At 40.2% G+C, this 22,293-nt stretch overlaps 1 protein-coding gene across 3 annotated transcripts in view; it reads left to right on the top strand.

The window, feature by feature from the left end:
* IQGAP2 (IQ motif containing GTPase activating protein 2) overlaps positions 1-22,293 on the top strand; it is a 127,570-nt gene that overhangs the window by 60,588 nt on the left and 44,689 nt on the right. For 2 of the 3 annotated variants that reach the window (XM_066339072.1, XM_066339071.1), the window contains exons 3-9: positions 4,812-4,968; positions 6,139-6,216; positions 7,896-7,972; positions 13,575-13,642; positions 14,017-14,130; positions 18,431-18,609; positions 19,180-19,267. In XM_066339072.1, the coding sequence (XP_066195169.1) occupies positions 4,812-4,968; positions 6,139-6,216; positions 7,896-7,972; positions 13,575-13,642; positions 14,017-14,130; positions 18,431-18,609; positions 19,180-19,267 (761 nt within the window). Of the gene's footprint in view, positions 1-4,811; positions 4,969-6,138; positions 6,217-7,895; positions 7,973-13,574; positions 13,643-14,016; positions 14,131-18,430; positions 18,610-19,179; positions 19,268-19,836; positions 20,001-20,502; positions 20,591-22,293 lie in introns of all 3 variants that reach the window. The other variant, XM_066339070.1, reaches the window with a different exon arrangement.

The raw sequence follows: 22,293 nt of genomic DNA, 5'->3' as shown, positions 1-22,293 counted from the left end.
CAAAGCTTTGTTGAGTAGTTACTAGCCTATGTTGTGATGATGAAGGTGAGGCTGCAGAGCCTCATGAATACTTTTCCTGTTTTCTTTTAGAGAGGGGCTGCTTTTCTTCACCAGTGTAAAGTCATACCATTCATTTCTTTGGTTTTCATTTCTTTGTGGGACTATCAGATGCTGTCATACTGCTGCCTGCATTTTCCTCATCAGACTTGATTTCTGTGCATGTGCTTCACACAGACTGCCAATGACAACTTCATAACTGGTTAAGTTCGTAGTGCAGCAATGTTGCTTCCAGTTCCCTTGACCTTGCCCTGAACAAGGTTCAGCAGGGGTTCTGGTTTTAAAATGCAGTCTGAGCTAATTTTACCACCACTGTTTGCACAGAATGACAGAATGGTTAAAGCTGGGAGGAACCACAGTCAGTCATCTGGCCCAACCTCCCTGCTCATGCAGGGTCGTCCCAGGGCACATTGCACAGTACTGAGTGCAGCCAGCTCTTGAATATCTCCAGTGAGGGACACCCCACAACCTCTCTGGGAAATCTGTTCCACTACATGGTCAAATGTGGAAAATGGATCTCCTGGTGAGTGGCACGCTGTTTGCTGCTCTTCAGTCTGGCATAGAAGTCATCGTTTGTTATCTTGCCAAAAATTCACTGCTGAACAGCTCTGCCATGGACTGCCAAGAGATAAAACAGAACTGAGCAAAGCAAAAGGGAATTGTACCTCAGTACTCACTCCTGGCTGACTCTCTAGTACTGTGTATTGGAAGTGAAGTTTTGGAGATATATTTTCATTGATCAGGTCTAGGTTTGCTTTTTTTGTCTAAGGCAAATCCTTTGTTTCTGTGTTGGTAAGTATTGCAGTATTATGAAAATCAAAGTGGGCTGTACCTAAGCATTCCCAAGTATCTTTCTTTAGGAAAATACCTGCTTATGCATGTTTTATCCAAACAGTAAGACTATAACTGGCATAGGTTACCTCTATAGGATTGCTAATTTCAGATGGTACCACCCAGAAGTTCAGTGATGCTTTGCTTTGCTTCCTGAGGCTGACTTTTGTCCCTCCACCAGGAAGCTGGCTTTGACTTTAGCTTCAATGAGTTACTAAATAAACTCTCATGTTCACCATTGTGTCAGTTTTTCATGGCCTACCTCAGTCAGTAAGTTAAGGTTGTTAAAAGTACAGTTTATGGGATTATATTGTTTAAAAAGGATGGTAGAAATGCAGGTGCACATTTGATGGCTACAATAACCTTACTCTACAAGCTTCATACTGAAGGAAAATATACTGTCTAAAATGGAGTTATAGACCCCTCATCATGTATATCAACCATATTAACTAGTTTTTTTGGGCAATAGATTTAAAGGTGTTGCTGAGGCTGCAGCTCTGTGTGCTCAGGAAAACAGTGGGTGAGCCAAAAACAATGCTGCTTCTTTAGCCCTGAAGCAAAATAAATTGCTCCAAAGGTATCTATAAATCCTTACTGTCATGTGGATATTCCGTGTTTTACTTAGCAAAACAGGAGTAGAAGCATTTCTGGTTTTCTCAGTCCAGTCTGCTCCTGCTGACTGTACCATATCATGTAATAACCTTCATAAAATCACCAAACCATGTCTTAAAAAGCAGACCCTCACAAGGCTGGAAGTAATGGCTCTTTCTGTTTAAAACAAATTGCCTTTTAACTGAGTCGCTGTAAAGGGGAAAAAAAAACAAACCACCCAAAAACAACAGAACAACAACAACAAAAAATCAAAAAACAAACCAACAAACAAAAAAATAACTTCCGTGATTACAAGAAGGACTGGGGAGAAAAGTGCTATAGGTGTGCTGGTTGACAGGAAGCTCATCATGCCCCAGCCATGGCACTGACAGCCCAGAGAGCCAAACGTGTCCTGGGCTGCATCCAGAGCAGTGTGGGCAGCAGGGCCAGGGAGGGGATTGTGCCCCTCTGCTCTGCTCTGCTCAGAGCCCACCTGCAGGGCTGCATCAGCTCTGGGCTCCCAGCACAGGAAAGAAGTGACTTAGCCCAGCAGGTTCCAGAGGAGGGCTGCAAAATTGATCAGGGGGGTTGGAAGACTTTTTCTATGGGGACAGGCTGAGAGAGTCGGTGTTGTTTAGCCTGGAGAAGAGAAGGCTCTGCAGAATACTTACAGCACCTTCCACCTGTTTGCATAACCAAGTTACAAAGTTGTTTGTATACTAGCAGGATTTAATTAAAATCCTGAGGTTTTTTTCCTTCCTCTGATTAAACATGTGCAAAACACAGTAAATCCTTTCACAGTAGATCTTGTTGTAGCTGAGTTCTGCAACTTCCAGACATTGGTAAAACATACCTTATATGTAATACAGCTGTAGCTGTGTTCTTGGGCACTGATTACCAAATGCTGTTAGTTGCCCTATTGCAGACCCCTAATCTTTTTTAGAGTAGATATAACTTAAAGATTTTTGGCTATAAAGGGAAAGAAAATTTGCATCTTTCAGGTCTGCTCCACTTAGTTCTCTCTAGTTTTTCCCTTCTTTTTTCCATGGAGTTACTAACTTTCTCCTTCTTGAAATATATTTATTCCTTTGTATATTTATCTGGACTTGTTGGTTTGACAGTTGTAGGTTCTACATTACCATTTCTCTTCTTTTTGCTTTCTTTGCATCCTCATACTGTTTCCTGTTTGTTCCTCAGGGTACTGCATTTAGACACAGTAGCCTCCCTAACTAGAATAGGAGGGTTCCAGATTAATTTTAAAGGCTTATTGACATGCTGAAAAAAAAAACCCACAACAATTTTACTGTTGTTGAATTACAAGAGGTTTGAAAAGCTGAGGAATAGCTTTCACTTTGGATTAGTGCCTTATTTAGCGCTCAAGGAATTACTCAGTTTTATATATAAGTAGTAAATTTTTTGTACTGGAAAGAGGAAATTTCGTGTGGACACATGTGTGTATCTTCAGAAACAGTTGCAATGCAGTAGTTTTCTGGTGCCCTGGACTTAAGATGTTAGAAAAAGCCTTTCACAAGAAAACTGAGAATTAGAAGGGCAAAGAATTCAGTCCAAGGTACAAAATGCTGCTCTGGGCACACAGTTTGTATCTCTGGAGATGGTCCATTGAACAGCAGAGTCAGCTCTGGCTCATGGTGATACCCACTGTGGTTCAGCAAGCTCCTAATGCTTATGTGTACAGTTATTTTTCTTGAAGACACATTTTAGAAAATAAATTCTATAGGAAAAGCTAACTGGCTCAGGTAAAAATCATATTTGTCTAGAAGAACACTTTCTTATTGTGTTCTTCCTTGTCTTTTTTGGACCCCATGTGTGATGCCTCAGTGTGTAAATCTATGTAGTTTATAAAATGCCATTTTGGGACCCTTGGCATAGACCCATAACACGCAAACATGAAGTGCAGGATAAAGCTGGGAAACTCATCAGGAGTACTATTCTCCTCTCTAAAGCAGATTTATACTGCAGAACACAGTTCTCCTAATAACACTCGTTCAGTGCAGTTTTGTGTGATGTTGTGTTGGATTTATGGGTGTCAGTTTCCCAAAGAGCTATTTAGGTAGCCTGTGCTTCAGTGAAACAATTTTTGTATGTCCTGTAAGAAATTCAAAATAGAATGGAGTAGAACATTAGTCTAGAGTTTTGATGTGAAAGAAAATTATGTAGTGAGCTTTCTTCCTCTACACATTGGAGTGAAAACTGGCTCACTTCCAACCTGGATCTAAGATTTCTGGTTTCTGAAGTCACTCCTATGGAGGTGATGTTAGATTTGTAATGCTGTATTGCTTACAGTGACACTGCCTTAGTGACAGTAAGCAAAGTGAACAAATGTCTTCAACTTTATTCTTGTCCTTCAGCTTTCTTATTTTTATTGATATTAATGTCCTAAAAGCACAGGAGTTTGACTAAGCAAACAAAAAAAGAAATTACTGTGAAGAACTAAGCAGATTTAAAGCTCTTGTAATGTGATTTAGCTGCTGGAAAGAAGAATAATATCACAGGGCCAAAACCCTTAGACCACCAATGTAAGGAACTTCTGGTCCAGTGATTAAGACACTAATCTTTCTTGGAAGCAATTTCTCTTGGCTGCTCAATATAAATATACTGGATAATATGGTTTCATGTCTGTTATTTGCCTTCTTAACTGGTTCTGTATTCAACTAATACAGTTTTCTGTCTAGTACCATGTCTATCACACCTTAAGTCTCAAATGCATAACCAGTTTAGCACCTGGCAGGGTTTAGTCACTGTCACTAACAAGGAGCCATGTTTCAACCTACTTACTGTCAGGCAGACCTCAAATGTGCAAATTACCTTGGGCTTTTCCACAAAGCCTTCCAGCACTGTGTTTCATGGGTGGGAGTGGAGAGTTCCCATCCAGGAGGAGGATAATCTGCAGGAGTGCTCTGCACTGGGCTGGGCATTGCTCTGAGGTTGTGCTGCACAGCACATTGTCCACAGGAACCAATGTTCTCCTCACCCAGAACGAATGGACCAGTGTTCTTCTCACCCAGAACACTGCTGCCCTTGGTGCTCATGAGGTTCAGCACTGGCATAGAAATCACAAGAGGTTTTATTAAATGTAAACATCAGTGATACACAACACTCCACATTTTCTTCTGGTTTCCAGCTTAAATTTCTGTTTATTCAAAAGCCTAGTACTGTTCAAAAGATTTGAGTTAGACCCCTTGGGGTGTGAATACTTCAAAGCTGTTTACTTGTTGAAGGGTTACAATCACAGATATGACCCTCTAATCATTTTGAAATGCCATGTGTATTTTGATATGCCAAGCTGTAATGTTTCTCAAATGTCTCTGCAGATGGATGGAAGTCTGCTTGGACGAAGAGCTGCCCCCAACTACGGAACTGGAAGAAGGCTTAAGAAATGGTGTTTATCTTGCCAAGCTTGCAAAATTCTTTGCACCTGATGTGGTGTCAGACAAAAAGATCTATGATGTGGAGCAGGCACGCTACAAGGTAAGAACTTTCTCAGTTCTCTCACCAGGATGACAAAACCCATGTTTACCTTTACCATTACCCATGTAATGTTTGTCTTCTAGCTCTTGAAGATTCCCAAGCATGGATGGTTAGCTTTTTGTATCTTTCTTTTAAGGCTGTAGGGACTAAATGGAAGATGTACAGCTGTAAAAAGCCTGTATGATAAGTTAGAAATATTCTACCCATACAAAAAATGTTTTGATCTTGCTTCAAGTTTTTAAGCTGCACAAATTACATTTCTGGCTCCAAGGAGAACACGAGCTTTGCAACTTATAAAGTTATTTCTCATTAGAAATAGAAGTCAAAAGCAATTTGATAACTATTTCAAGCTTTCTTCATTTTGCATGGAAGCATATTTGAAATTCACTTCATTAGACCTCTTTGTTTAGTTTATCAACTTTAGTTTATCAACAAGAAACAAAAAACACCAAGCTACCAGTAACTGAGCTTAGATTGTTCCCTCTGCAGGTTTTTTCTTAGCTCCAAGGACCTTGATAATACAAAAATATATACACTCATGCACAGTAGTCCCACTATGGAATGCATTAGATCAACATGTAGAGGGGGCATAAAAAGTTTATGGTTAGGAGTTGCAGTCACATTTAAATGTTTCCCTTGAAAATCTCCAAAACTTGAGAGATTCATTTTTATCTTTAGCCTAAAAAATAGCATTGAGAATAACGTAAAAAACATTTTCCCCCTTCATTGTTATGTATAGGCTTTAGGGAGGGTCAGGTCAGGTATTCAGGTAGATCAGAAGAGTTCTGAGACTTCCTCATCTCATCTTCATGGTAGTGCTGAGCAGTGTTACTGCTGCTGCATTTTTGTTCCTTGTCTTTGACATCCAGCCTCTACTCCCAAAGAACACTGAAGGACTGTACAAATTTCTACTTCAATCACAGTCCACCCTGATGGGTACAAATCTGGCTTACGTAACATGAAAGAATGAGCTGAACTCAGTGTGGAGCTGTTGATGTGTTGGGATGCTTCATTAGCAAAACTGAAGCTGTTACACTTTGGTGTCTGGGTTCAAATAAGGGAAAATTCTGTGAACTCAGCTTCAGGATATGAAACTGGGAAACAACAGGAGGATCAATAAGTAGAGAATTTGCCTAATGTGACTTTCATAACCTTCTATGTTTCCAATAGAGATCTGGCCTTCATTTTCGGCACACTGACAACACTGTGCAGTGGTTAAGAGCCATGGAGTCCATTGGTCTGCCTAAGGTAAGCCTTTAAATTTCAGCAAAGAAAGTGTCTCAAATTATTGGCTCACTGAGATCCCTTTTCATCTGCTTGAGCACAAATAGTTGTTTATGGTAAGCCTATAGGGAAGGGAGAATTCAAAAACCAGATTTGAGGAGAAGGTAATGTGGAGTGCAGTGGGAGAGTCAGTCCTGTGTTGCTGGTGGGTGTGGGCTGAGGCAGGGACACTAGCAGCTCTTTGAAAGAGCTATCAGACACTATAAATCACTCATTGATATCTTACTGCTACTGCAGTCTCGGGGTGGGGGGGCCTGAAAGGAATATGGTTTAAAACAGAAAACTTAAATATTTGCTTCCTTTAGGTTACCTCTTCACATCGTGCCTCTTGCTGCCTTCTTCCTCTTACTGTACATCCCAGTTTCTCTGCCTCTACCCTGTTTCCAGACTGTTCTTGCACCCTTCAGTGCATCCACGTGACTGTGCTGCTGCTCTTCTTCCACCAGCTGCTTTCTTGGGTCACCTCTTATATTTACCTTCCTCCTTGCTGGTCTTCGCTTCTCATCTCCCCCCTCTGCTGCTGTTTCTGGGCACCAGTGAGTCTATTTTGGATGAAAATCCTTTAGGGAAGGGCTGTGTGTGAACACCTACACTGCTTTTTGTGCATTCTGGCAGCCACTCAAAAGGCTGAGGTGAGCAGTTCCTCCCCCAGGGCTGCCTCTTGAAGGGTTAAATGGACTAATGGTCAGCTGCAGGCAATCTTATTGCAGGTGCCTGTAACCAGAAAAGAGCACTCATGACTGCCATCAGAAATGCCAAAGAGAGGGGAAAGGGTCCTGCCCTTTCCAGGTCAGGCTTTTTTTTTTTCCCAGTTGAGCCCTTCAGCCCTCTGGTCTGAAGCTGGCTGATTTCCACCCTGCCATCCCTCTCCTGAAAGATTGCGTTTCTGTCGCAGAGGATGGTCATGGCCAAAAGCTTTCCTAATTCTCCCTCACAAAGCTGTTTTGAGCAAATGATGAAGAGGGCACTGTACTCTGGACTTACTCAGTCTGGTCCTATTAACCATGGGACAGTGCAGCCCTGAGTGACCAGCCTGGGCTGGAAGCATGCTGCCAACTCTCATGGTTAACTAAGCCTTTTTATTATATTTTTGTGGAGAAACAGTGTTTAGTGACTGGGACCAATGCCAGGAACAAATTAGTGGTAGAACCAGAACTGGAACTTATGATGTGACTTCTTGGCTAAGTTGCTTAATATTCCTCTCTCTAAATATCTTCCTTTGTAAATGATGTATTCACAGAGTTAGGGGTGCTGGCAATTAGAATTATGGATTTTTAAACCATACTTGATAGGTTTGGTTTGTAATGAGGCTTTGCAAATTGTAACTGCATTCCAGGTTTTGGGAGTCTGTGGAGGACAAGCACTACTGGCTGAGCTTATGCCAAAGGACGTTTTCTAAAAATCTTGTTGAAATGCTGCCTGCTTATCTTCCTTTGCCCCCCTCTTATTAAGTAGCTTTTATGCTTTATTAAGTTCTGCTTTATGAAAACTACTGATAAAGTTAAAATAACATCAGAAGAGAAGTGACTCATAGCTGTATAAAAGTAACAGCTGAAATTCTGTAAATTTAAGGTATGGGTTGCAGAGTAAAGGTTTTTGCTCAGCAATAATTCTCATTTAACTGTGTGCTCTTTGCTTTTTAGATCTTTTATCCAGAGACTACGGATGTCTACGACAGGAAAAACATCCCTCGGATGATATACTGCATTCATGCTCTAAGGTAACTGCTGACAGGAAAAAAAGTTACAGTAGCTGCCAAAGTTAGGAGTGTAAGTCTTGAAATGGCTTTGGGACAACCAGTATACATCAAAATCTGTCAGAATTTGCAAGTCCATTAGTTTTAAGTTGGAGACAAAAGTTGAGCTTTTTCAGGTCTATTGGCCAAGTAATTTTCAAAATAGATACTAAGGACTACTGAATTTAGCACGCACATCCCTCTCTCAATAGTACATCCCCTTGCAAAATGAACATACAATTTCAAATTACATGCTTTAACAAAAATCAAACAAATTAACAGAAACTTAGCAAAACATCGTACAGCCACAAAGCAGACATGCTGATCAGAGTGAAAATAATGATGAATTGACATTTTTCTGTCCCAAAACTGAGGCAATTAATTACTGTAGTCTGTGGTGTAATTCATGTAAGATACATTCTCAAAGATTTCAATATTCTGAGCAACTTCACTTTACATTAAAAGTCAGAGAGACTTTGACTACACCACTGAAAGAAGTGATTAAAATTTTTTCATGTTCTGCCTTAAGGATTTTCTTGATGTTTAGCACAAAAACGTCTGCCCTGTGCTGTCCCTGGTGTGAGGGACAGTGTTGTTGGCAAACAGCTCCACCCTCCTGTGGCCCTTCTAGTTAATTTCCTCCATATTGAAACCTTTGCCTTTCAATGTGTTTTTGGCACCAATCTTTCAGAGAACATAATTAACCTGGACCCCAAACTTTCTTCTCTTTTTCTAATGGTGTTCAAAGGCACATCAGCTGCTCCAGGGCTATCAGACAGAAACTATTCAATATGTGCTTCATTGAAACTTTTTTACGGATAATCCTTGAAATTATGTGCCCACTCTGGGATGTGCACTCACCCCCAATAAACAGGACTTACCACTGAAATTCACTGTATTAACATGCCAGGTGTTCATAGTTGACAGCCCAGTGTATATTTTGCCATTTTTGACAGGAGTTGTCCCTCGAAATTATTGTACTTGGTGTAAAATTACCTGGGGAGTGACACCAGGGCTGTTTGAGGGTGGTTCTTGCCTGTAACTTGGTAGAGCAGTCTGTTCTAACAGTGAGTGTTGTGTAAGCTTGAAGTGATTTCTTAAGGAGGATGTGTAGGGATGTAAACTTACCCAGGCTGGCTCAGTGGGCTGTGTGCCCCCCACCCTGCTAGCTCAAACGTTTTGCAGGAGATGCAAGAACACAATTTTTCTAATATTTGCTCCCTCACATATATAGGATATTATTAACTATGGATTTGAATGTTATGTAAGCAACAGCTCCATCAAATAGCTCCCTAATATTTGCCTTATCATTGCAATGGCAATAACTGTTATCCTGAACTGAGGTTTACAATGCAGTGACACATGGCAGAAATTTTCCTTTCCCCGTATTGGCATGCCCCATGACTTTTGCAGTACCACATTTAGTCTGTGTTGTCTCAGCTTTCACTTCCAAGTTTGTTCTATTTAAACTTTTCTTGATGAATATCAACATAAATCTCTAACTCTGTACCTCTGTACTTAGTATGGTTTTGGGTTTTTTTTGTGCCATTGTTTTAGAAATGGACTTTTTATCAAATGTGTCATGCCACACTGAAGTGGAATAAGCCTGGAATGTTCTTATTTATGATGCTTTCCCATGAGATTGTAGGCCCCTGTGCCTCATCCTGTACAGGATGTAAGAATGGAAGAAACAATAATTGAGCTTTATTTATTTCCATACCTTTTCCTAAAATGCATGCCAGAAGTCATTCACAGAAGTCTTTCAAATGAAGCTTCAATCTCAGTGTTGAATGGCATGCAAGCTACATTGAAAGCTGTTTGGGAAAGAACAGAATTAAGCACAGGGTGCTTTGCTTGGCCAGCAGTCCTCCCAGGTGGCTTGGCACCAGCGGAATGCTGAGCTGTATCCAAAATGTATTTTGACATCTGAAATAATAACACTTTGCAGGGAAAGTAATTGGCTGTTTATTGTTTTGCTGATCTTTTGCTGTTGAAAAGCTGAGGATAGATGGGTACTCTAAGCATGATTGTTTAAATATAGTTTTAGGATATGTCCTGATTCAAGTCTGAAATTAGGACCACTGCACTTCAAGCATATGGGATAACTTGTACTGTCAAATGTAACAGTGCTCTGGCCAGCAAGGAACACCATAGCAAACAGTTTCTTATTATATTCCTGTTTAATGTAATTACTTCTTGTGTTTTTCTCATTGAAACATCAATACCTAAAATATTGACTGGGACAAATGCCAGGAAGAAGTTAGTGGTAGAACCAGAACTGGAACTTCTGGTTCCAACCTGAAAAAACAAAAAACAAAGGCATAAAATCCAATACTTGCTTTTTTTTTTTTTTTTTTTTTTTTTTTTTTTTTTTTTTTTGTGAAAGCAGATTTAAGGTTGTTCCTGCACTAAATGAGGTTAAGAACAGTTTCATTTAAATTAAGATGCTAACAGTGTTTCTACTCCATAAAAAGCAGTACTTGGAAATATTTTTTCCCTGTGCCTTAGTTTGAAAGACATGTGTCTGCCAGGGAAAGCTGGAGCCTCCCCTGGAATGGAGTATGTAAACCCCCTCTGTCTGAATTATTGTAATTTTGAAATTAAGGGGCTCTCAGGTAAACGTATGGGGATAGGAATAATAACAGTTCTTTACCACTACATATAGCAAGGCAATCAAAATGATAACTATGGCACTAACAACAAAACAGAACCAGGAGCCTTGTGACAGCCGAGATGGGAAGGGCTGAAGGAGAGGCTTTGCTTCCCAAAACCCCGGGGCAGCCTGATCCCGGTTCCCCTGCAGGAAATCCGAGGAACACCAAGCTGGAACAGCGGGAAATGAGCAGAAATCCAGGTCTGGGGAATGAGAGGATCAGAAGTTCCCTGGTGGTGGCTGGAATGGCAGGAGTGAGCAGGAATCCAGGGCTGGGGATGAGAGGATCAGAAGCTCCCTGGTGGTGGCTGGAATGGCAGGAGTGAGCAGGAATCCAGGGCTGGGGATGAGAGGATCAGAAGCTCCCTGGTGGTGGCTGGACTGGTGGATGTCTGGGCAGGGCAGGGGCTGTGGGGCTACAGCACAGCAAGGACCCAGGGCAGTGCACAAGAGGTGGCAGGGGTGGGACAGGAAAAAGTGAGCTGAGAATTCCTGGTCACATGAGCAGACGGTGGTTGATCCCTAGGACTGGGCTCCAGGGGTGACAGTGATTCCCCCCACAGTGAGCAACAGCTTGACCGTGCTCCCTCCAATGCTGAGAGTGAGAGAGCACAGCTGCCCCAGCCCCATCCTTCACCTGCCCCCAAAACTCGAGGTATCTTCCCCCTCTGAGAGAAAACAAAACTCTCAGAGTCAAAAGAAATATAGCCAGGTGTCCTTTACCTGCCCTCAAAACCCATGGTATCTTCCCTCTCCGAGGGAAGACAAAACTCCCAGAGACAAAAGAAGTTCAACCAGGTGCTTCACTCCTCTCCTCTGGCCATTTTTGGTTCTTGCTTAAGTCCTAATAAGTACCCAGTAGTTAGCCTCCTAGTAACTTCTGGGAAAAATTTCTATAAGTAAAAAAAGAAACAAACCTAACCCCCAACACCCTGAAAAATCTAGTTTTCAAATTATTTTTGCAAGAAGATCATTGCTACATCCTAGACAAACTATCCCTCCAGAAGCTGGGCAGCTTCAAAACATTGTTTGCCTAGGAAGCAGCAGAATAACAAGCGTGCCTTGAAAGAAAAAACATGCTATTTTCAGATCTGTTTTTCACAGCATGTTTATACATGAGCTAAGCATAAAACAAGTCCTGGGAACATCTGCCTGATATGAGACGCAGTTTTGTGTGGATGATGCTTTCTACTGAAAGGAGTTTCACCTAGGAACTGCTCTTTCTCCTTTGTTTTTCCCTTGCTCCTGATGCCTTGAATTCAGTTTTCTTAACCACAAGTCCCCTGCTTTTGACTTTGTGTGTCTTCTGACATTCAAGTTACACAACAAAAGCATTAAGCAAGCTGTTTCATTTCAAGGGAAACTATACATTAACCCAGAGAGGTGTCTTTGTGTTCTCTGCAAGACCCAAAGAACATTTTCAGCACCATCTGGTGGTTAATAAGTTTATCCAAACAAAGGAGTATAGGAAATACCACGCATGATTCAACATCCTTCTGGAATTGCTGAACAGCAAAAATAATATTCTTAAATATTCATAGCACTCTTTCTTCTTGTATCTTTTTATTGTGGTGATCCAAAAAAGAGGCAGCACAGTCAGCTGCTGATTTCCATAACTGTTTGCATGACACCAAGCATTTCAGACAGGATTGTGTCCTTGGAGCAAAATCTCTCTTTACCCAGTAAGACTGGAAGGCAGACCATGGTAACAGAGGAACCTGGTTCACTATTATAATCTTGTAAAGTCTATGTGCTTTTTACCCCTCTGAAAAAGCTAATTTGCATTTTAGACAGATTTGAAATATAATAATGGCATCAACAGTGATCTTGAGAGGCTGTGAAGGCATGAGATCCATTGTTGTGTTTATCCAGATGGGGCAGGACAGAGGAGTACCTGTGGCAGTGTGGAAGATAAATGCTGATCCCATGTTCTCCTAAATACATAAAACAGCTACAGGAGTGTGCTTTGAAATGTCACCCTATAATTTCCTAGTAGCAAAAAATCTCCTCTTCAACAGAAAACAAAAGGGAAATATGCTTCTCAAGAAACAAAACCTCTAAACCTCAAAGCACGTATGCAATTAATGACATTGGGGTGAAGTAAGTTTGAAAAGAGGTGGAAAACAATCTTTTTGGAGGAATGTGTTATTCAAGTATTGTTTTTAAAACCTATCTTTTTTGATTCTTTCTCGCTTAACTCACTTGTTTATTGCATTTCACTGATAAATTATAGAAACATCAGCCTTTTGTAGATAAATACATTCTTTGTGTTTGGAAGCTACAGAGAAAATATGTATGTATTCAGCTGTTTTCTTTCAGATACCACCACAAAGCACTAGAAATGAGTGAAGGTATTTTTCATGCTATATTGAAATAAAAAGTATTTGTTCTTGGATAGTACGTTAAATCAACTTTCTTCATTTTCCAAAATTAGTTAAATAGCTAATGACACAAGTATTTTGAGATGGTGTTGGATGGACTTACAGGTCCCTCTACCCTCAGTAAGAAATGTGTCAGTGATTTATGTGCTCTTCTGTTAGTAATTACAGGGGTGTAATTAATGCAAGTCAAACCAGAACATAGATCCAAAGATATAAGCTGTGCTGAAATGCTTTCAGATCTTGATGGAACTAGCTTTTGCATTCCTTTACCTACGTTTCACTGAGGTTTTCTACTTGTTTATACATCCCATATGACCTGAGATACACTGACAGTCCATCTCTCTTGGAGATGCTTCTTGGAAATAAAAGATTTCTCTTTCTGTAAGACTTAAAAATACAGTACAAAGAAAATCATAGTGTAAATTTATACTGTATTGGTACACATAAGTCAAGGGATTAAAGGACAAGCTTCATAGAAGTGCTTTTCTCTTGTACAGAAAGCAAACAGCTCAACCACATGCAGAACTTTAAAGCCTGATTTTCTTCTTTGCAGTTTATATCTCTTCAAACTAGGACTAGCCCCACAGATTCAGGACCTTCTGGGAAAAGTAGACTTCACAGGTAAAAAGATGCTTATCTAATTGTATGCTAGATGTTTTTTTACACTGTAAATCTGCTAACATTGTACATATTTTCTATTATGGCCCTTCTCCTCCCACAGCGTTGTTACAAACACTGTTACAAATTAAACAGGTGGGAGGATGCTGTTTTTAATGATAATTGGTCTCAGAAGGACAGGAGGGAGGGAGGTTTCATTGAATACTTCTCATATCTTAGAATCCTTCAAAATGGGGAGGAAAACTGCTCCAAAGCCCTGGCCAGAAGCACTTTCAGAAACATTTTTGTAGGTATGATTATTTATAGTGAAATTGTCATGCTTTTTTGCATTTGTTCTGATAAAATTTCCTTTTTTTTTTTTTTTTTTGTCTGAACAGAGGAAGAAATCAGCAACATGCGAAAGGAGCTAGAGAAATATGGTATCCAGATGCCATCTTTTAGTAAAATTGGTGGGATTCTGGCCAGTGAATTATCAGTGGACGAAGCTGCCTGTAAGCGTGACTCTTGTTCTCTTCTCTACCAAATGCTTTGACACAATGCTAGCAAAATATTTCTTGTGTTCTCATTTACTTAGTTTGCCACCTCTTAAGAGCTAGAAAGACAAGCAAAGTTTCACTACCACATTGTTTCCTTGGTACAAGGCTTCTTCAAAATTTACAGTCTGAGTTTTTTGGTATCTCCGTTGACCCATAGGAAATGCTTTGCAGAAGCAAAGATTTCTCAGAATATTTGGAATGGGTTTAATGTTTTGGTTTGTAGGAGCACTACCTACTCCTCTAGAATAATGAATTGACTTCTGTGTTTGCCTCTGCACCACATGAGTAAGATGAAGACAACCATGGGAACATGATATCTTCTCTGTGCCTCCTCTTTTCTATCTTTTGCCTTTTGCAGTTTTCCTAAAACACCCAAACAGGTTTCTGTGAGAACAAGTCACTGCTCCAGAACAGACAACTCTCTCGCATCTGGTGTTGTATATTTGGAACTTGTCTCCAAGGGTAGCTCTCATCTGTGTGATCCATTGCATGGCAGAATCCTGCTGGGGGTAGTTCCTGCTGCACAGTTAGGGCTTTTTTGAGTCTGTCTTGAATAGCTTACATTCAAAAACAAAATTAAGTGTTTTTTCTGCTTCTCATGGCTATTTATGACTGGGTGTTTTTCTCTATACTGACTGCCTTTTCCTTTTTTTTCCCGTTTTTCTTTTTGTGTGTGTGTGTGTGTGTGAAATGAAGTGATGCATCACACTCCCACCAAAAAAAAAGGAAAAAAAAAAAAAAAGATTAAATGTAGGTTATACGAAATCAAGTGTGTCCATTTAAATCAACACTTGAGCTCTAGTTATTTTAAGATCCTAGTCTTTTCAGAATGATACACTGAAAAACAGAAGGTTTGTCTTTAAGGCTTGTCTTTCCTACTTCATTCAACCTTGCAAAGTGGCAAGCTGACTCATGATATTACTTAGTGTGCTGAAGTTTTCAGAGCCTAAATTAAAACATAGTTGGTGTTGATTTGCATTGTCTGTGTTGTATATTTTGAAGCCTGCTTAATATGTGCATGTTTCACCAGACCCAGCTCTTAAAATGCTGCCTTTCAAAGTGGTAGGAGGGTTTTAGCACATTTTTAGATATTTAGTGACTACCAAGCACTTTTTCAGGGAGCTTCCTCCCCTGAAGATGAAAGGGCTCAAACATCCTTCACTGAAAGCCTTATTACACTGTGCAGGACTTCCTATAACTTCTGAATTGTTTTCAGTCTTAGAAAAGGGTTTCCTGATGCGGGTTCTGTCCCTCTGAGCAAGGATTGTGTTGTAGATTACAAGCTCTGCCCCACGACAGGAAACATCTGCTGTGGGAACCCTCACACACTGGTGAGGTTGGATAATGGAGATCCTGCCAAAGGAAGGGGTCTACCATCCTTCTTCCTAAGTGTGCATAAAGGAGATATGAAAGTGGAACAACTGCTGATGACTCCTGCTCTGCTACCAGCAATAGTACAAACCGGCATGGAAAGAATTAGTTGAAGTGTTTTCGCAGAAAGTTTTTCTTCAAGAAAACCTCTCCATGCTTCCAGCCTGGTCTTTCAAGTCCAATCTCACTGTTTCTTTTGGTAGTTTTCTTTTGGCTAGGTCCATTTAGGTTAGTGAAGCCTCTTACACAGCTGTGGAAGAGATAAGAACCTTCCTGTGTGTTCTGTTACACAAGGATGTTGGGATCATATATGTGTCTTAGGACAGTGTTCTTAGTCTGTTGGAGTGGATAAGGATGTACACAAAACCACAGAATGCCTCAAGTGGGAATATGGACAATCAAGTCCAAGTTCCTGATTCTCACAGGATTACCTGAAACTAAACCATATAGCTAAGAGCATTGTCCAGGTGCTCCTTAATTTGTCAGGTTTGATGCTGTGACCCTTTCCCTGGGGAGCCTGTTCCAGTGATTTGCTGCCCTCTCAATGAAAAACCTTTTCCTCATGTTCAGTGTGAACTTTGTCTTTTCATGAAGTTTAAGGACGAATGAAACCAATGTGCTTCTCTGCTTGTATCTCCTCCACCATGCTGCTTGTATTGCCCAGCTCTATTGTACTGAGCTAGAGTGAAACAATTTTAGAACAACTTTCTGGCACGAATTCAGTGCTAAGCAAAGGATTATCCATCAACAGCTGTGCAAGTTCCAGTAGCTGCCATCTCTGAGGGTGTATAGCTTCACTTCATCCTTCATTTGCCCCTGTTGAGTGTTGATTGATACGATCTTTTGTCTGACTTCTCTAAATTTGTCCACTCTTTTTTTTTTTTTTCCTGCAATCTCAGATCTGAAGCATGTTTGCTTTTTTCATAAACTGAGAGAGGCTGAAGTCTTTCAGACTCAGATATTTAAACCATCAGTTAAACTTAATCCAAATAATCTCTTTTTACTGCATGCTTTTCTCCACTTTGGCAGAACCATGCAGGGAAAAGTAGAAAGTAAGTCTTGACAAAGTAAGGAAAGATGGTCATTGTGTTTTCCCTTCACACATCTCCTTGGTGGCACAAAAGTAAATCCTAGGCAAGCTCCTGTGATGATAAGTGGGGAGCTACAATTTTCCTCCTTTGGGATATGATCTAGATACACATTTATCAGGAATTTTACATTTTGTATAGTAAAGCCTGTAAAATATTTGAGATTAATCTGCCACCAGACAGCCATTGAGATCGCTTTGTGGCATGAAGGTCCAGATAAAGTGCAGCTCTAGTGCGAGTCTTTCATCTAGACTGATCTTAGGGCCAAATGGGTTCAGAGGGTAACTGGGAGGCCTGTGTTAGCTACCACCCTACACTTAATTCAGCTGTAAGTGGTTCTGAATTTGTACACTCATAAAATTTACTGTGTGAAAAAAATATGAGCTTTTGTGACTCTTAAAATCTTAGAGTTGACCATTTGTTTAGTAGATTAAGTTCTTCTTTTTTCTCAAAGGAAAGGCTTAACACTTAAGCTGATCAATGGCTGCAGTGAGTCCTGTGGCACTCTTTTCCCTTCTTCCTCTGTAGTAACATTTTGAGGACCCTGCAAAACCTGCTGGGTGTTTTTGGCCTCTGTTTGAAGTCTTCTGTCTCCTGGCCTTGCAGGTCACAGGAGGAGGGACCATTACATCAGCGTATCTCACATGCCTGGGGTTCTTAGAGATCTTTATGTGCAAAGAACCATCTCAGGGAGGCTTAAATGTGATGTGCAGGGTTGCATCCTGCCTGTGGGTGGGTCTTAAAACTGTTTTTCCAGAGGACACATTTAATGGAGCTTCAATTTCCTGATTCTTGGCAACATCTCTCAGACATACTCATTTTAGACAGTACTTTTATATGGACACAAACACACAGCTTTAAGGTAAAAATTAGCAAAAATACTTTCAATTCCTAAAGGTAGGTAATTACCTTCTAAATAGAATAGGACTTGAATGATAAAATTCATTTTAACTCATTCATTAACTCATGTTTTATTTTCAGTCAGTAAAATATTAACTATGTCATGGTTTAACCGCAGCCAGCAGCCAAGCCCCACACAGACTCTCACTCACTCCCCAAGCAAGATTGGAAGGGTGAAAGCTGGAGAACTCATGGGCTGAGAAAAAAAAGCAGTTTAATAGGGAAAGCAAAGGCTGTGCACACAAGCAAAGCAAACCAAGGAATTAATCCAGTGCTTCCCATGAGCAGGCAGGTGTTCAGCCATCTCCAGGAGAGCAGGGCCCCATCACACGTGATGGTGACCTGAGAAGACGCACTCCATCACTCCAAACATCCCCCTCTTCCTCCTTCTCCCCACTTTGTACACTGGGCTTGGTGCCCCATGGTCTGGAGCATCCCTTTGGTCAGGTGGGGTCACCTGTCCTGGCTGTGTCTCCTCCCAGGCACCCCCAGCCCCTCCCCAGTGTGGCAGTACCAAAAGCAGAAAAGGCCTTGGCTCTGTGCAAGCCCTGCTCAGGAACTGCAAAAACATCTCTGTGTTATCAACCCTGAGTTCAGCACTAACCAAAAACACAGCCCCATACTGGCCACAATGAAGAAAATTAACTCTATCCCAGCTGAAACCAGCACACAACTGTTTGGGGGAAGGGTAAACATGGAACAGACAGTGATGTGCCACCTTTGAGTAAACATCAAGTTCTGCAGTCCAGAGGAAACATGGAGCTGAATGTTCAAACCTGTGAATTATTGAACATAAATTCAACACTCCTTTCAAATAAATCAGAAGGAGCAGTGATAGCTTCGACTTGTGGGGTTTTTCTGCTTCCTGAAGTTTGGGATTGTGCTTTCAATTTTAGTGCATGCAGCTGTAATAGCAATCAACGAGGCTGTTGAGAAGGGAATAGCTGAGCAAACCATGGTGACTCTGAGGAACCCAAATGCAATGTTGCTCAATGTGGATGAGGAGCTGGCACAGGACTACCAGAATGAACTCTTTGATGCTAAAAGGAAGAAAGAATCAAATGCCAGACTCAAGGTAGCTGTGTTTTATTTGTACTCCTAGTCACACATGTTTCTTCATGTTTTATTGTCATGCTGTAGCATTACTGTTTTAAAACTTAACTTAATTTTTTTAATTGGTACAATTAAGAAGAAACCCCCACCTTTAACATAATTAAAAGAAATAATGGTAATGCAATAAACTAAAAGCCAGTTTTATCAGAATGTGATTACTATGACTACGATGCAGCTTGACTTTTTCCAAAGGCTAAATATACCAGAAGACTAAATAGTTAAAAAGACTAGTTTTCTTCCATTAAATGCTTTAGAAAACATAAAAATTGTAAACACCATAACACCCTTCTTTGAGTATAAAGTATAATCTTGCCACATATATTTACTGTGAAATTATTTGCTGTGTCCTTTTACATGAGAGTTAATGGTCTCTGTGACAAAGTGTTTATTTCCTCAGTTCACTTAGACAACAAATTGCTTTACAAATACATTCAGAAAATGCTTCAGCTGATGCAGTTTAAATGACTTTGGCTAATAGCTTTTATCTCTGCAAATTGTTTTGTGTGAACTAGCAACCATTTTGTTTTCTTAGAATGGCACAATTTCTGATGAAGAGAGAGATGTCTATGAGGAGTTGCTGACACAAGCTGAGATTCAAGGCAATATCAATAAAATAAACAGTAAGCTATTCTGGATCCTCATGGAAATATGCACACAATACGTGATCTCCCAAATTCCACCTGAAAACAACTTGAGTCCCTCTGAACAAACAAATATTTCTGTGGAAACTTGAAAAATATGCAAAAGTGGCTAATATCTGTCTACAACCGTTTTTGTCATGCTCTCCCTTCTCTACTAATCTTTGTTTGGGGTGGGGGGGATAATTTCTGTTTGTGGTTTTTGCTGTAAGGATTCCTCAGTTCAAAATCAAATCGTTTATTGCCTGCTCTGTTTCTTTATGTTCTTTCTGTGTGCAGAATACTGTAAATTTTGACCCCCTCTTCTATATAGACCCAAAAATTCATTCATGAGCTTTTGCTTAGCTGTGGTTGAACTGCTTCCACACAGGCTCACACAGAGCCACAGACTCTCTTTGTAGGATTAGACATGAAAGAGGTAATTCTCTGCTAGATAGAGATTGTCACCCTAGCTGGCTTTTACAAAAGTGAGATGCTGACAGCAGTGGACTCTTATTTTTTTCCCCCATGAAAGCCGTATTTGCTGTTTATAGGCATTATTTTCATTTCAGTTCACATAGCTTTAGTCCAAGTGAATGAGGCTATTGATCAGCAAGACGAAGGGGCACTGATGGCAGGTCTGAACCACCCTGCTCTGAGCCTGCTTGAAGTCCTGCCTCAAAATTCCTCATGGTACCTGTTGCAATTATGTGATTCTAAAGAACAGAAAATGCAGGTAATTGAACTTAACAGGTACTACGTGTCAGTTTGCACTTTTTTTAGCTGGTTTTAATCCAGAGAGAAATTGTCTTTACTCTGTCTCTCAGCATCGTTTATGGAAAGATTTATAAAGATTTGATAATAACCAATGTACTAATCAACACTAAAGAGCTGCATTTGCTCTAAATGCATGATATCCTTGTATTTACTAAGATATAAGAACACTTAAGATATAACATGCAGCTCCTAATATTTTGTTTCCCAAATGAGTTATAACTTGAGTACAAATATAAGTAATATTTAATCATTAATATTAAATTAAGGTACCAATTGGAGTTTAAGGAGAAAATTTATTATTTTAAGGAAGATGAAAAGGAAAAGATTGTTGTGTTTACTGAGCCTTGTGTTTGAGGCACAGGTGATAGTACAACCAAATCCCAGTGTACCATCACCAGACTTAATCCCTTATCTCCAATCAAACAAAAACATAATTAAACCTTGTTTTTCTGATCTGTTAGATAGCAGGCATTCCAAATATGCTCGACAAAACTGAAATACAGAAAGAAGTTAGTGTTGCCAATGTGGAAGCTGAGGCTCACAAGCTTAGTGAGTAACTGTTTTAATACTCTTTACCCATCACCATTTAATTATGTTAAGATGATCGAGTCCACAATTTCTTGCACATAAGCAAGGTTTCTCATACTGAAACCATACACATTGCATTTTACTCTCATAATCTTTATTCTCCGTGTCACAATTTCCAAGTCACCAATCTGTGCTGCATTGGATGTGCTCTTATTGAGCTAACTGATTTGAGCCACTGGCAAGCACAGTGGCAAAAAGCTGATAGCAATGCATGGCTTGATGGCTTGAACAAATATCTATCAGTGTAGTATTAATGCTCACCTGGGAGCAATGACCATATCTGTAGAGTTAAGATGCAGGAATATTTTTGCAATCACATGCCAGAAAAAAATTATTTTCACTTTTAGACACACATTATTTAAATCTAACCTATTCCTAGTCTGTTAATAATGCCACATGACACAAGTTATAGTTTGTAAAAAAAATATAGTTAAAGGGGATCTAAATTTGCAGTGCATGTGTTGCTGCTTTTGACTAGAAACTTCTTTGCTAGGAAGTTAACCTTTGGTTGATCTGCTGTCATTTCATACTGCATCTGGGCATGGCTATTTTGTCTCTGGTACTGTATTCAATGCTTTGAAATCCAGGCTGATTGCTTTTGTAACGTGTCTTAAAGGCTATAATGTGAGGTCAGGTTAGGTCAAAAGACAAATTTGACTTTATACCTTAAATGCTAGCCTGTTTCAGATTAGCTAGCTGTGGTAAGCAGAACTTTCTCTGAAAGAGTTACCTCTTGATAAAGGAGAGGAAGAAAAAAATGTGATGTGTGAAAAGCATTAACAGCAATCTGGAAAGTAATTTAGTTCTTATGTTTGGCTTGAGAAGAAAAAAAGGCAGCTTTTGTTATAGGACTGTAAGCAATGTAAAATATATTTTACAATTTGCATGCTGGGTTTCAAAACTAGAAGCCAGTAGCTTGGTTATTGGCTGCAGAACTAGTCTAATCCATTTGTGGATCTTGACTCCTTTCCTTTTTACTTTTTTTCTTTTAAAAAGCATGCATGCATGCTGTAGCTGTGAGAGCCTTTCCTGGTTTCTAACTTTAGGAATAGCTAACTGAGTCTTCAGGGAGAAGAAGGTGGCCTCATATCACTGTGCTTCAGAGAAACTGAAATGAGAGTGGAGGGGCTTTTTTTAGGCTGGTCTGGCTAAAAGGTTTTCAAAGACTCTGTAGTGTATAATAAGCTCCGAGTGTTGCTGTGTAGGTGAACTGTGGCTGGTGACTTCTGTACAAGTAGTCTTGTCTCAGATTTGGGCAGTTAATGGTAATTAAAAATGTTCCCTGGGTAACAGGTAACAAGTACACAGAAAAGCCATATGGTGATGTACAGGAGTAGGGCTTATTGATTGAAAAGGCATTTGCATAATTGCTATTCTTCAAATGGCAACATGTGCTCTAACCTTCAAGGTTGCTTCCCTTTCTGCCAGACCAGAGTGGTGCTTTGTACAGTGTGTTCCTGGGTGTGTCCTGGCCTGGGTTTCTTCAGAGATGGCTCCTCCAGGTGTGCAATTATGGTGGCAGTGACTAAGCTGAGGGATGTTGTAATGCTTCTGCAGCTGCCCAAGTGGGAAGTGTTTTTAGCATTTTTCTGCTGGGCTAAAACCCCCTCGCAAAGTCAGTCCAGCAAAAAGCAAAACAGGCAAGTTGTTCAGGTACTGAAAAG

The sequence above is a fragment of the Sylvia atricapilla genome, chromosome Z (assembly GCF_009819655.1).
Source record: "Sylvia atricapilla isolate bSylAtr1 chromosome Z, bSylAtr1.pri, whole genome shotgun sequence".
Classification (NCBI taxonomy): Eukaryota; Metazoa; Chordata; class Aves; order Passeriformes; family Sylviidae; genus Sylvia; species Sylvia atricapilla.
This window is presented reverse-complemented; position numbering and strand designations above follow the sequence as displayed.